This window comes from Labrus mixtus, chromosome 3, assembly GCF_963584025.1.
Source record: "Labrus mixtus chromosome 3, fLabMix1.1, whole genome shotgun sequence".
Classification (NCBI taxonomy): domain Eukaryota; kingdom Metazoa; phylum Chordata; class Actinopteri; order Labriformes; family Labridae; genus Labrus; species Labrus mixtus.
Window position 1 is genome coordinate 20,049,438 of NC_083614.1, and position 15,554 is coordinate 20,064,991.

At 40.9% G+C, this 15,554-nt stretch overlaps 1 protein-coding gene across 32 annotated transcripts in view; it reads right to left on the reverse strand.

Annotated features, from left to right (window-relative positions):
- Positions 1–15,554, reverse strand: part of adgrl2a (adhesion G protein-coupled receptor L2a) — a 153,798-nt gene that overhangs the window by 19,647 nt on the left and 118,597 nt on the right. For 24 of the 32 annotated variants that reach the window (XM_061033663.1, XM_061033674.1, XM_061033675.1 and 21 more), the window contains 4 exons: positions 4,824–5,120; positions 3,957–4,060; positions 2,355–2,540; positions 1,765–1,803 (listed from right to left, as the gene is read on the reverse strand). In XM_061033663.1, the coding sequence (XP_060889646.1) occupies positions 1,765–1,803; positions 2,355–2,540; positions 3,957–4,060; positions 4,824–5,120 (626 nt within the window). The remainder of the gene's footprint in view (positions 1–1,764; positions 1,804–2,354; positions 2,541–3,956; positions 4,061–4,823; positions 5,121–15,554) is intronic. The other 8 variants (XM_061033692.1, XM_061033668.1, XM_061033690.1 and 5 more) reach the window with 1 other exon arrangement.

Below are 15,554 nucleotides of genomic sequence, written 5' to 3' on the forward strand. Positions count from 1 at the left end.
ATGAGCTGAAGCATCAAATCTGTGAAGCTTAAAATGACCATGATGAAAAAAAAGAAGAAGCCAAAAGAACATTTAATTTTGAATTATTATTTAAGTACGGATTCATTCAGTAGAGGTATTTACAGATTTAGTATGTTATTTGCATTTGCATTGATCATGAAAATGCAGAGGAAGAGAAGAGCTATTGGGGATGCTGAATATTCAGTTTCTGTTTAGAGGATGCTGCAGCGGGGCGGACTCTTAGGGTCAGAGTCTACTGACCCTTTTGACATATTAAGAGATGGCCGGCTCAAAGTCATAGAAATGTTGTCCTCTAAATACAGCTAAGCACAACATTTAGAAATATTTGTTTTCTTATACTCAAGTGCAAATAATTAACTGTAAAATAATCACGCTAAAACAAAAAATGCTAAAACGACACAAATATGTGTAAGACTAAATGATGGTTGATGGAACTGTAAACATTTTTCCAATGTTACACTCTCTGTTGTCTGAACGGCTCGGGGAAGACTGCGGATAAATTGGGCGTAGAATCCAGGTGACACAGTCCTTTCTTCAGGAAATAATCAAATCAATGTGTCTAATCAGGTAATCAATGTCTGCGGGAACGTCTGGTAGAGAGAGCGGGGGGGCGCAGCTATAGTGATGTTGCGTCAAGTATGGCAGATGTCAGATACTGCTGACTCAATGATATCCTCTAACACTGTCATTCGCCAAATAAACACAGAGTTTTACACAGACAGTTCCTCTCCAACACTGTCCTAACTTCTAAAACATATACAGTATGTTGTGGCACAAAGAACTACTGTTGTGGCTCATTTTGGGGGAGTAAATGTGACCACATACATGTAATTCCCTTCCTTTTCTCTGAGTCTTTTTACAAGCTCATGGACGTTAACTGCCTAATTAGCTTGGTTCATTTAAATGCCGTCCCAAAGGAGAGATCTGGATTGTGGGGGTGACTTTACTGGCAGGTAGAGGACAATGATCTCCCTAATGGTTGAGGAATATGTACGGCCGAAATACTGAACCCAACCCTGATAGCATTTAGGAAAAGAGGGGAAATGGTTTGACCTGGCCAACCCAATTAACCAGATAGAGTCGAAGATTTGCACCTTTAATTTACGAAACAAATGACTTCCATGACCTAAAACCTTTGTCCTTGTGAAACATGAGCCAGAATAATTTTACTAAACATGTAGTAAAAGGTCAGTTGGAAAAAAAGGTTTCATTTATTAACAAGTGAAATGTTTGATGCAATATTCAGAATCATTTTATATTGAAAGCATGTCTAATATAAGTGATAAAACAAAATGCAACAAAGCATCTAATCCTTCAGTAAATGAATAATGAGAGGAATGTAAGAACAGGATGTTTGTTTGAGTTGTGCTGTTACACAGCCAGACGTGCAATCTTGAGCAAACACTTAGAAAACAAACAATAGGGGGAAAATAAATTAAAATAAACCATTGCTGCCAATGCATAGAAACAGGGGATGAAACACACAGACATGTACACACCCATGTAAAGAAGCCACGTCATTAATTGAAGACAACTTTAGAAAATACTTCGGGTAAAACTGTATCTGTGTGTTATGCAATTTTACTCAAAAAAAAAAAAAAAAAAAAAGCAGGGAGGAGGGAGTAAATGACAGTGCAGAGGGTGCATGCTGCTGAACTTGGGCTGGGGCGTTTATACAGTAGCACAGGAATTGGGGGTGGGGGGTGGCTGCAAGCAGAGTGGGCAGAAGCATTGCTTCAGTACCTTCATGTATGCTCTGCATGTCCTTTCTCGCTTTTGAAGCTTTTATAATTAGAAAAAAAAGAACAGATAGACATGATATGCACCAGTTCATGAGCTTTAGAAAAGTTTCTGCAGAAACAAGATCCTGACGGAGTGGTTGATATGCAAACTAACTGCTGAATCACAGGTTCAAATTGGAGGTTGAAGAGTTAAAGTGCTGAAGAACAGAGTAATAATATGCTACATATTCCTCTCAAAGCCTCCAAACATCTTGTAGGAGTATTACACTTCCAAATTATGGCCAACACCACAAGTGTACAAATATAGATCTCTGCTACGTGCTTGAGTGAGAAATCACTGCTTTTGTATTTTTTTCAGTTTTACAGCTTCCCTGAACATGAAAAGAAAGAGAAAGTGACAATAACAACTACTGCACATAATAGAGGTATTATTTTCAAGGTGCGCTGTCTTCCCTTTTGCTTTTGTCTTTGAAAAGTATTAAACTTTTCATTGAAAATGTTGCAGTAAGAGAAAGAATAGCACATTTTGTAGTTCAATTGTTGCATTTTTGTTTTTAAGTTTTTGTTTTCTCTCTTGGTGGATGTGGTCACCTTGTTGAAGCTCCGCCCTGCAGAATCCTTCTCGCTGGGTCTGAGCTCCTGCAGCTGAGCATCCAGGATGTCCACTAGCTGCTCCATCAGGCGCACAGAGGAGCTGACGTCCCCGGCAAAGATAGGGCCTTTGGTGTGCTTGGCTAACTCGTTGGCCAAGTTAGCTGCATTTTCGCCGCTGCGGATCTGCAGGGAGAGAGAGAGAGAGTGAATACTGATCACAAGAATGCAGAAAGACAGACTTGGAGGGTTCTTTACAGCACTGTTTCTAACATCAAATCACACTTGAATGAGTCCTTGAAATGCCAGATTTGAAAAGGGGGTTTTATCTTTTCTTTATGTAAGACAAGTTGCCATGGTTTCTTTACCCCGCAGTGAGTAAAAAAAGACTGGGACGCAGAGTACTGCTTTCTTTATCCTGTTTCACCATTACGAAAGGCTAAAAGAAAGTATTGTTAACAGAAGTGTATCCTTTAACCTTAGGGTTAAATACAACAAATGGAACAGAACTTGGTTACATGAAAGTATGTACCACTAATATACAGGAATGTGATTTGCAAAGGATGAAAAAGCAGTTCAATATTTGCCGTTGTAGAGTTGGCACCATCAGGTTAGGGGGTCTTCAGGTCTGTCCCAGAATTCTTTAAGCATCAAACATTACTTGTCCCGCATTCTGATCAACTTATGTACTGATTTTTGCCTTGTCTTTTTCGAATTATCTTTGAGTATTCATCAGGCAATTTTGATGAATACATTTATCTGAGTACATAAACAAACATGTGGACTCCAAAATTGTTGTGTTTCTTCAATATTTTAGCCCGGGAGAATTTCTAGCTGCAGTTTAATTCAAGAAGCCAATGTGTAGTTAATATGTAGTTTTGTATGACATGACTGGATTTACTTTTTGGTTTGTAAATGCCTTTGTAAAAATATGTTCTGAATATGACACATGGTCATGTAGGGAAGAAGTGACTTTATTCTTTTAAATAGAGGGGTCAGGGCAAAATTTGAATGGCAGACAAAGAGCGTCTTGTAACCATAGTAACTAATCTGGAGAGGGCGAGCTTCTGTGCTGCTGACTGAGATCCCTTTGAGCAGCATGCACGTAAATAAATGAAAACATACTTATTACACTGTTAAATAACCAAGGTCCTTTCTACAGTCACCCATACGACACAATGTTTAAAAAATGCCACTTATCATTCTGTTATCACATCAGGTTATCCTCATATAGTGAAGATTTGGTGTTATGACATAGCCACACTATGCGCGGCATAACATAGGCAGAAATGAGCTGCACAAATTCATTCAAACAGCATGAGAAGGTTCATATTTAACACGTGTTGCACTGAAATCAATACATTTAAGGAGAGACGTAACAACAGATCTGTGTCTCTATGATCACCTGCAGAGCACACATAGACTTCTTGAGCAGAGTGCATATGAGACTGTGTGCAGTTTGTTTACTAGTTTGTTGATCTTAGATGGGGATCTTATACTGATAAAATGAGAAAAATGCTAATATGTCCAGCCCCATTACTTTGTCTTGCTCCATGTTTTTCACACTTCAGAAAAACACAGTGATGCACAGCTCATACAAACCTTTTGGGCTACTTGGTTGACCCAGTGGGAGGTGCAGTTGCTGAGATCAGGGCCCTTTGGGTGCCAGCTCCCAGTGGAAAGGACACATAAATAAGAGGCAGTGCCTAACAGGGAAAACAAGAACAGAATAGTCAAGTTCAATTAAGTCAAATCCCCCCCCCCACCCCCCATACTCATGAAGTCCCTATCTGGAAAACTGAGTTCAAGGACACAGATAAGAAAAATAAAGCAAAAACAACCAAGACATTTACAAACATGCAAATTCATACGCGTTATACAAATGTGAAGCCAGGGATAGAGTGCTTGTGTAAGCTCAGAAAATCCACCCTAAAGGATAGTCTGTCTTTCATGATTCTTGTTTGGCAGGACTGTTTTAAGCTACATAAGACCTAAATAAGAGGAAACTGTTGGACATAGAAAACTTTAATCATCAATGTCAATTTTTTTTCTCCTGCCAGATAACTATGCTTGCCCCTGTGTTTCTTAACAAAGTGGAATTCAATTTGTTTTGTTCTAATGAGATGTGTGTCTGAGGAACTCTGACATGATTTCACACACAATCAAATGAGGGATGCGAGTCTTCATGCATGATGCAGGAGAAACATCTGCTCTACCACATAATCTCTGCCATAGTCAACTGAATCATGTTTTGATATAGAATCGCACAGCTTACAACTTGCATCATATCCCTGAACACTGACTTAGATGCACATTTTTTATTTTTTATTTTTTTTACAGAGAAAGAGATCAAAGTATGCAAGAGTATCAGCCAAATCTTACAAACTCAGGGACATTCTCATGGGACGCCTCAGGTCATATTGAAAACAGCAAGCACACTGCCCTGAGGTGAGAGGGAGCTCTGTTTACCTCGAGTTCCTTTGGGGCAAGGTCGCTCCACCAGCATGCCCCTCTGGGTCTGGGGCCACATTATGTCTCTGTTCTCGTTGGCCTCGCAGAAACGTTCAGGTAGAGGGAAGGACTCCAGGGGCGGAGGGGAAGTAGTCTGAGGAATCACAGGAGGTGGTTTGGGCGCTCCCCTGCTACCCTCCTTGAGCCCTGTTGTGGTGGTGGTGTTGGCCACGCCCCAGTGTGCTGTGGTTGTCGTGGTGGTGGTTGTAGTTCTCTGAGGCTGAGGGGATGTGGTGACTCCTGACAGAGGCGGTGCTGAGAAGAGATGAAGGGTACAGAGCATTATGGTGAGGTGGAGGACTGGGATTTAATAGAATAAAATGATAGCTTCCCCGATTTATGTTTGATTCTGACAAGGGCACATACAGTATTTATCAGACTTTGTAAAAACATTAAATACGTAAAGATAAAAAAAAGGAATGGAAGTTTGTCTGCTCATATATACGCCACCGTAGGGTGCAAAAGGAAGACAAATAATATTCTGTAAGGCATTTAAACCTTTACCTTCTGGCGGACTGATGTCCTCGTGCCACTAAACTTTAATGCTGCCCCCTGTAACATACCAAATTTTTTTTTCTCAACATGTTAAACGCTGTAATGCTTATACATCCAAGTATCCTGTTGTGTAAATTGCTGCTAAGTGCTTTGTGCAACAAGCGTATTTGCCTTCCCGTTGACTACGGCTTATCTGAGGCTCTCTGTCTGCAGCGAACAAGACAATAATTACAGTAACATCCTCCTGCCTGGCAATCATTCTTGCCTGGGAGATTTTTGTGGCATGGCTGATTAAATTTCACTAGAGCAACAGTGAACCTTTACGTGTAGCCACGGTGCCTGAACATTCATTTTACAGTTGTTTCTTGCTCCAACTCATACCCTGATAAAGCAGGTGTGCAGTAACTCATGCAATGCCTCAGGCAAAAACAATATGTTTCAGTCGCAGGAAAAGGAGAACGTAGTGCACTCCTTACATTTAACATGAGCCACTAAGGAAAAACTATGAAGACATTTTTCATGTGCTACACCAGAGGCATCTAATTACATTTCACAAGAGTGGAACATAGGGTAGTTGATAGATGAAATGTTGATCAACACTAACTATTTGACATAAATCCCCCCCCCCCCCCCCACCCCTTTTAAAAACAATATTTGTATGAATTTAAAAGGATAAGCTATATCAATCAGAGAAGATCTGATTGGGATGCAATGTGCATGCTGGATCTAATCGCATTTGAGTACTTTGATTTCCTCCATTAGGCTGCCTGCAGAGCATGCAGAGAATGTGAAGAGGTGCTGTTACACTGTACGAGCTGAGCACAGTAGTTCTCTTTACAACAACAAGCAGAGAAAACATGGAGTTGGCGGAAAAAGGAGATCCAAAGAGTAGAGGGCGTCAGGACAGTGGAATAGAGGGAGAGGGGGATGGTGGGAAATAGAGGCACACATAGATGATGACAAGAAAATTTGCAAACAATGGGGCCAAGTTGGAGGAAGAGAAGACAACATCTGTCTTCCCAAGGATTTGAGAAGCAGCCAGACCCCAGGCGGTGACACCTTCACTTCTATTGCCTCCATTGGATAATGGGTCCGGCAGATAGCAGCAACCCCCCCACTGACTCCCCAACAAACACACACACACACACTAGTACTAGCACCATAGGCCTCCAGCTATGGATGATAGGCTTCTGCGGGTTGAGCTGAAGGGAAATCACCTTTAAGGTTGGCTGCTATACCTGTGGCGAATTAGGCTCTATTGACCAGCGGAAAGGTGACTCAGTGAGCTTCTCCCCACGCGCACACACACACACACACACACACACACACACACACACACACACACACACACACACACACACACACACACACACACACACACACACACACACACACACACACACACACACACACACACACACACACACACACACACACACACACACACACACACACACACACACACACACACACACACAAGCAGTTGATGTGAAGGTGTACACAGTTGACTGGCTGTTTTGACATTGAACTGAAGGTAGATGTGGCTCGCTTGGTAGCCTGCTCGCTGGCTGGCTGGCTGGCTGGCTGGCTGGCTTCACCTCAACCTCCTCCCCTACCTGAATCTTTTACTCAACACAGTAAAATTCTCGCTGCACGGCCTGTCACAGTGGTTGAAAGACAACCTGTGCTTAGTGTCCTTTCAGCACCAGCATTTAGCTGGCTGAGAGAAATGGCTGTGTCTATTCTGCACCAATACCCTTTTATTGCTATAACCCTTGTTTCTTCACGACACACTAAAATGACTCTGAGGTGAAAGCAATAGGCTCAAAAGAAATTGCAAATTTCTGGTTAGGTTTACATTCCCTATCCCAAGGAAATTAATGTGTTTGGACATCCTTTGTAAATGATTATCTGTGTTTCTTTTTTGAACATCTGGTCTGGGGTTGCTTGGCAAACCTCCAGAAGATTCCCAAGAAACTGTGAGGCCCTTTATAAGTTTCTCATTTCCAAACTATGAAAGATGATAACGATAAGATACTACTCTCCATGGGTGGGGAGTTTAGAATCCAGACAGAAATAAAATGAAAATGAATAGCTGTTCGGCAGGCATGATTTAAGATGATGCTCCCCTACAACCTTCGGCTAATAAATCAAAGAGACATGCGCTGTAATCCAAGCGCATTCCTTTAGCATGTCAACTAACAACTGTATCTTGTTTACACCCCTCACTCCAGAGGGCTGCCTGTCATGGCTCGTTTTGATATTGAGCTCCATGCTCTAGCTACAAGATGAAAAAAAAAGTATTTTAAGCTGTTTGTTCTAATTTGTCATTGCCGCCTGCTGTCAGAGGTAAATAAATATAAGGGTAATTAATGTTAGACCTAGTTAATACAAGGCTATAACGAATGGCTTTGGCTTTCTAACTGTAAAGAAAACATTCCATGGGAGAGGGATTTCCCCACAGCAAACTGTCTGGCTGCAGCTTTCGGAGATTTGCTGAGCCGATGTCTGTGCTGCTTGACACAGAAAAACTGTGACGGCATTGCAAAAAAATGGTTGTTCACATCATAGACTCCAGCTATACCTTAAAGAGCTCCATTAACAAGTAATGTGATGAAAATGACATACATTAAAGGTCTAAAATAATCCAGAGGATTGCATGTATATAATGCAAACTAATCCTCTTTCCTTTGTGGAAGAGATGTTAATGTGAACACGGGCTATACTTCCCACAGTGAATTCTTGCATAAACAATGCAACCTCTCTGACCACTGCTGTTCCTGTGTATATAGCGTGTCAGTCAGTAATCCTGCCTGCAACACAATAATCGTATTACCTTTCTGCCATAGCTTAGTTTAATTTGATCCAATGAGAGCTGAGTGGAATTAACCCAAAGGTATTAAAACAGACACTCCCCCTGGCTTGGGCAGTGGCTTCTTCCAAGAGATGTCTGTGGATACATTTATAAGTAGTCACTGTGAGGGATGAGTATCGGTCTGTTCGTAGTGCTGTAGCAGCCTTGTTCCATACTTTTTGTGATGCATAGCATGGACAATGTTCAAATGGCAGCCATTTTTCATCTGATCTAATACTCAGGCTGGACAGCTAAAAAGTTGTTTTACTCCTGTATTAAAGGGTTCCAGTATTGAAATTGTATAAATGTAAGGTTTCTGACATTTCACCACTTTGCATTCATTTAAAATGGAAAATCTGGAGGAACATGGACATTATTTATTTATTTATGTAAAACAACCAAATAAATAGCACATTATCAGCTTACATTAGCATTTAACTAATAGCTTACGTTTAAATTCAACCATTCCTAAGCTAATATTAGTATAATCAATTCCTAGCCAACATTAGCATCTACCCAAGTTCCAACATAAATTACCTTATTTTTAAGATATATGATTATGATGATTATGATTTTATTTGACATGACAGTGGATTGATTTGGAAACCAGAGAGAGAGAGAGAGAGAGTGGGGATTGACATGTGGAAAAGGAGCTACAGGTTGGACCCAAGCTACCATTTAACAAAGTCCTAGCTTACATTAACTTTAACAAATCACTGTCGTACATTTGCATTAACTTATTCCTAGCTCACATTAGTATTTAACCTATCTCAGGCTAACATAAAGTTGGCTAGTAAGTTCATTTCTTAAGAACTTATTTATAGTAATTTACATTTCGCAATGTGTTTATAGGGTTAAACGACACAATGGTTGTATTAGCTTTCAGCTACTTTCTAGCTAATGGCAATATAAGCTAGTTAGTGGCTGAATGCCAATGTAAGCTAGCTGTTGTTTGACTATAGCTAATATTTTTTATCAAATATGTTGGTGCAACTTAACCTAACCCCAACACCAAATAACCAGAGTTTATCCAGATGCTCACTGGGCCTACTTACTGTCCTTTCAGATGCTGATCAAACCAGACAAAAGATAATAGGAGTGATTTGTTGGATACCTTTAGCTTATACAACTTACAAACAGGAAAAGAGCAGTATTACATTATAACAGCATTCAAGCTTTCCTCTTTGGAAACAGCTGAATACTTTCCATGTAGTCCTTTGATTATGACAAAAAGAAGCAAAATCCCAGATTTGGGCTATATCACAAAAAAACAAAACAGGACAGGATCCTTGATTATTATGTCTGTGCTGCACTCAGCCCAAGGGGAACCTTCAATTAGCTGTCATAGAGTGTGAGCGTGTGGAGTGATATTCTGCAAAGTACTGCCGATAGTCGGGACAGACTTATTCATAACCTCTTTGTGTGATTCGACGCCCCCCCTTTGTTGCACTTGAATGTATCTCAGTGGGTCTGTTATTACCACTGGGGTTAGAGGTCTGGGATTGATGACAGACAATGAGATGGGAATCCAGAAGAGGAGAGGATAGGAGCACTCAGTAACACACACACACACTCACACACAAATTCACTCCCACTTACACACACGCACAGAGCCAAGATGACACTTTAGAAGGACTCAGTCGTCATGCCGCGATGACAAATGAAAACTGACAGCGTGTGTGTCTTTTATATTATACTTAATGGCCTCACTTTCAGTAGGCACCGCATGCTTGTTCATCAGGGTAATGTTACATACACATTACCAGGTGCTGTTTATCTTGCAAGAATGGTTAGGGAACACACATTTAGCGTTTGTTTCAGCTAATTTGTCAAAAAAAAAAAAAAAGAAAAAAGAAAAAAAGAAAGTCAAAGGAATTAATAGTCCTCACAAGTCCCCTCCTCCATCCTCTGCTCTGTCGATGAATAATCTGGTGATGATGTGAAGCAAGGCTGCTTGGAAGATTTACCTCCTATTCCCATTATGTGGGAGACTTAGTCCTGGCTAAGGTAAAATAATCATGTCTTATGTACACAGTTAATGTTGCTCTTGGGTGGTAATCTCCTAAATAGAAGAGGAACAGAAAAGTTAGCGAACCAGGGGAAACACAAACATCCAAAGGCTGTTTTTTTGCTGTCAGGAAAAGGCCATGCTCAGTCTTTATGAGGGGACCTAGAAAATGAAGTGGATGGAAAATAAATGAGTAACCCATCAGCTTTCAATTCATACAGCGCAGAGAGTAGGTTAATTGAAACAAGGTGTTGAACTGTGAAAAACACAAAGTGTGAATTATTTTCCCTGTTAATGCCGCCTCTGAAAATATCCCCGCTTCAAGCATGCATCTCTTCTTGATGCACCCTTGCTTCTAAGTTCATATGGAAATGCAGCTGTTCTTGAGTAAGAAATGGTGTGATGATTTAATATGCATTTGTGATGCATTTTGATATCTACAAATAATAACAATAATACACAAAGGAAATTGGATTACACGTCACTCCGCTCAGCATCTGTAGATGTGGAGAGAAAAACATGGCATATGATTGCTTGTGTATCAGCTGTAAATATGAAGAAAGCTGAGAGACAATTCATATAATTTCCCATGAGTCATGTCCTTGTGAGACTGCATACAGTATATGTATGTCCATGTCTTAGGGAACCAAACCTAAAAGCTGGATTATGTTATTTACGGCAACCCCTGTTATTTCTCTTTCCCTACAATACAAACTCACTGATTCATACAGACACAGGCAATGTGCACACCCACACAGACACGCTTAAAAACACATGTACACACTCATATACACACTCACACACAGAATGACACCAAAGTATAGAGAACAGACATAGCAGCTGCCAGACTACAGCCTGCTGCTTTTTTCCTCCTCCTTGCAGCTTTCTCTGTACTGTACGTGCCTCAAATTTCAAGTGTTAACTCTAAGTGTGCTGAGCAGACTGATATTTAATGCGGCGCACACAGGAGGTTGTCTTCATGCAAACACAGATACACTTCCAAAGAGATGCAAAATCATAAGCATGCACACACAGACACAGCTGTGAGTAACACAAACCCGATTAGAGAAGACAGGAACACATAGACACAATAATCAGGCCTGTGTGAAATAAATCTCCTCAAACGCGTGTGTCAGCAAGTGATGTGGGACCATTGTGATGTGTGAGTAATAATTCTTTAATACGCCTTGTTTCACAGTCAGACTGTAATCAACCAAGAGACAGTGGATCCCCTCGGCCATAGGGCTCAGAGTACCCATAATCACACCCCCCACTTCTCTCTTTCTTATGTATAACAACTCTTTGTGACATTTTAAATCATAACACTGAGTTTGGTGTTGAACACATACTTATTGGCTGTCAGTGAAAATCATTTGGACGCGCTGTGTGCAATAGTTTAACATCGGCAGGTCAGACTTTCCGGGGGAACTAGTAACTAGCAGCTTGGGAATATGAGAAAACACGATCTTGATTCTAGGGAAAATGTTCGAGCTTGTCTGGCAACAACTGCGAAGGAGGAGCGGCAGAGATCATGATCGGGTTTCAGAGGAAAACAGGTGACCTCCTGGCCCCGTGCTGAATAGCCTTTACCGACACCAGACACTGTGAAGGCCAGGTATTATCCCAGAATGTAATATCAAAGACATTGTGAACAAGACTGTAAATCCCTATCGTGGGATTTCCCCCCTTTTATCGCCTCGGTTAAATTCACCCCTATATTGTTACCTAGTATGAGACCAGTGGGTCGCAATGTAGACAGAATAACGTCACAGTGTGCCATAAAGTGTGGTTAAAAAGGGTGCAGGGGAGGAATAAAGAATAGAAGCTGGCATATAGGGAGATCCTGTAGTCCAGCAGTAAAGAAGGAGGACTCAAGATGGAAATATACTCCCCAGTACAGCTCTAACGTCTCAGAAATTCTTCCTAGCTCCCACAAAACAAAGCTCAAACCATTATAAGTAAGCTGAGCGAAATGCTTTGACTCAGGGTCTTTTTGAAGTGCTGTAACAAAAAAAAAGGGACTTATATATCTGCCACTGCTCCCACCGCTTTGGGTGATTTTTACACAAATTCTGGGTGTTTTTTTTCCCATAGATTTGTGTGTTTGCAGTAGAGTGTTTGCTTTGGACTGCTCCTTGCTGGATGGGATTGTGTAGTGAGTCAACATCAGTGTTATCCTGACAACAACCAACAGGAGTTTAAGTTCGACAGGAAAAGATGTGAGAAAGAACCAGAGAAAGGTCTCGAATCGACAACTTGATAGGCAACAACTACAACCTAGCCTCAGTTTTCATCTCATGATTTGCACAATTAATTGAAAATGAGTGCAATCGCAGCTTAGGTTAAAAGAGAAGTCCAAAACAAAATCTACCAGAGGAAAAATGTCACTTCAATCTGCACAGTGTTTTTAACTGTTCCCCAAGTGGATGAATAGTTTTGAATGACAAACTTGGGTAGCGTGTGATCCCTGATCTGAATGCTCAGTTTGTCCTGTTATTGTGTGCGTACAGTTTCCCAGAGGGCACAGCTGAGGATTTACTTAAATCCTGTCATTTAGTATGCACTGCTTTCACTGGGCATGATTTGAACAGCCTGACCACAGCTTTAGCCTGATTTCAGCAGGGAAGCCAAACAGACGGATATATGTATTGACACACATGCACAGGAATCCAAATATCCACATGTAGGGCACAGTTTGTGGAGGAGGGGGACTCGGAAGAAAAAGGGAAGAAGGGTTAAAGAGAAATAAAAAAAAGAGACAGAAGAAAGAGGGCAAACAAGAAGAGGAAGAGAGAAACCAGGAAACTTAACTGAATAGATATGGAAGACATAGAGAATAAGATGGAAGCTGACAGAAAGAAAAACTGAGGTGAAGAATATGACAGAACGACAGAAAACAAACACAAAAAGGGTGATTTTCCACATCAGTATCCTCTCCTTTCACAATGCTGTGTCCACTTGGGCAGCTGACAAGGGGTTGAGGAGAAATGGGAGGGGGGAGTTGTTGTCAAGGCAAACAAACAAATTGGTCGTTTTTAACACATCCTGATCCCTTTTCCTTTACGACTGGTGAGCATGTAGCAGACAGAAGTCTCTGCCACTTTACCTGAGCGCCTCAGATGACCGTGAAAGCATGAATTTGACGTTAAAAGTATCCATATCTCTATTTTTTTTCCTTTTCCATTTTCCTTGCTTTCTCTCTAAATGTTGCAATGCACACATAGACTTTGTGTAAGCACTGCAGATGACAGGGATGAATCATGTGCTTATTAGAGAGCTGTATATTCATAAGACTGTAAGAGGTAGGTTCTCTGGGGTGACTGCTAATGCATGTGACTCACAAGCATCTGTAACAGCTCAGCCTTTTTACATTGTGAAGCACTTCCACAACACACAAACTACAGGGCATTGTTTTGACCACATGCAGGGTTTTGTTGGCTAATTGGTATGTCGTGTGAGAAATGCCTTATCATTTCCAACAAATTGGGTCGTTCTCTCTCTTTACAATCCCCACTTGCAGATGTATAATTTGGAGGGGCGCAAAGATTGAGACTGTATGCAAATGTATTGACATTTGAACAATTAAAGAGGAGGTCTTGATTTGTGTGGGTGTTAACTGCAGCTCCGGGGGCCTTAATACGGAAGTTATTCAGAATATAACTCTGCGACAAGGGATAAATAAAAGGTTTTCGAGGCCCACCTGTGTCCCATTGAGGCAGTGAATAAAGTCTGTTTGTGCATACTTGTGGTAAAAAATAGCTTTCCGTATGCTTACTCGGTGGTTTGAGGCCACATATTGGAGCTTGGCATGAATAAACGGTCCATAGAAATTGGTGCATAATGAGTTTTCTCTGGGAATACCTCATTTAAATCAATTTAATCATCCCTCTTTAAAGATGCGACAAAGGAATATGTCTTTTTTATAAGCTCCTATATGCAAGAAGGAAAAACAGGCATCCAGCCATGGTTAAATGAGTGGATTATGGGGCTGTTGGTGAAAGCCAAGAGAAGGACTTACTGACCCATTTAATGTCCACTTCCAGTGGAGCTGCTTGTTGGATGTGACCCCATCCACTCGCCCATAATCCTACAAGAGATGATCTTGCTTCGACACGAGCAGCATTATTGGACTTGACAAGAACCCAACTGTCTGCCGCAGAGGGTCTCAACATCACTTTGATATGAGCGCTTTCCATGACGGAGCAAATCATTTGACAGAGTTGTTTGTGCACTTGAAATATGGGGAAAAAGGAAGTAGGATATGCATGAAAATGCTTACAGTTTCAATCTCACCCCACGCAATTACACAGATGACTCATCCTCTGCGCATGCTTTGACATTCGCTTGCGAAGAAAATTCTGCGTTTAACGGAAAAACATGCAGATCTTTCTTTTACTTTTAGAGGGAAAAACATGAAACAATTAACACCACTCTGGCATCTAAGTTAACAATTATCCATGCTCTTTTGTACAAATGACACTTTTTGGATGTGCTACGCTTTCACATGTGCTTGTGATGTTTGGAACAAAGAAATTGAAATGTTCAAAACAAGTTCCTTTGACTTCTAACACGACAAAAGCATCCTGATAGCTTGTTTCAGAGCCTAGCGAAGCAGGCACTAAAACGAGCATCAAAATATCACAGAGAGGGGCATCCAGTGACAGCCAGAAAAAAGTGCCATCATTTATGTGTCATCATCAGCCATGTGGGAGGACAACTTTATTGACATCTTGATGATCATCCTGGACCATTCTCCCCTGCACCCATCGACTGCAGCTCAACATACATTAGTCAGCAGCAGGACCAGGTCTCACGTCTCATTTTTCAGGAAGAAAGAACAGAGTCCTCGTTGACATAAAAATAAAGATGTGTGAATACAAAAGCCCCGAGGAGTGAATACAGTATGCCAGGTAGTTTATATTTCTGAACCTAATCTGCAAGAAGGGAAGCGGGCTCCTTCGGGTGCTGCTTTGGACGGCTGTGTAAATAAACACTGGGTATATTTCCAACACATGTATGCACACAGTACACAAATATCCATAAGGTAGTCTTATTTGAAGGTGGATGCAGCCTAACAGATTTCTCCTACATTAATAGAGGTCCATTCAATAAATTAACAAATTAATGAACTATGCAGGCTGTCCATACACAGCTTTGAAATAACCAAGCTTTGAATCAAGCTCGAAATAAAGGCTGTTGTGCAGACTATTAATTGACTGCTGGATAACATTTTTACTAAATAGAAACACATAATGGCATGTAAAGATATGCTCTGTTTCTTCTTTCCAGATAGGATTAAAGGTGTGATTTTGGTCATTTTAATAGAAGCTGT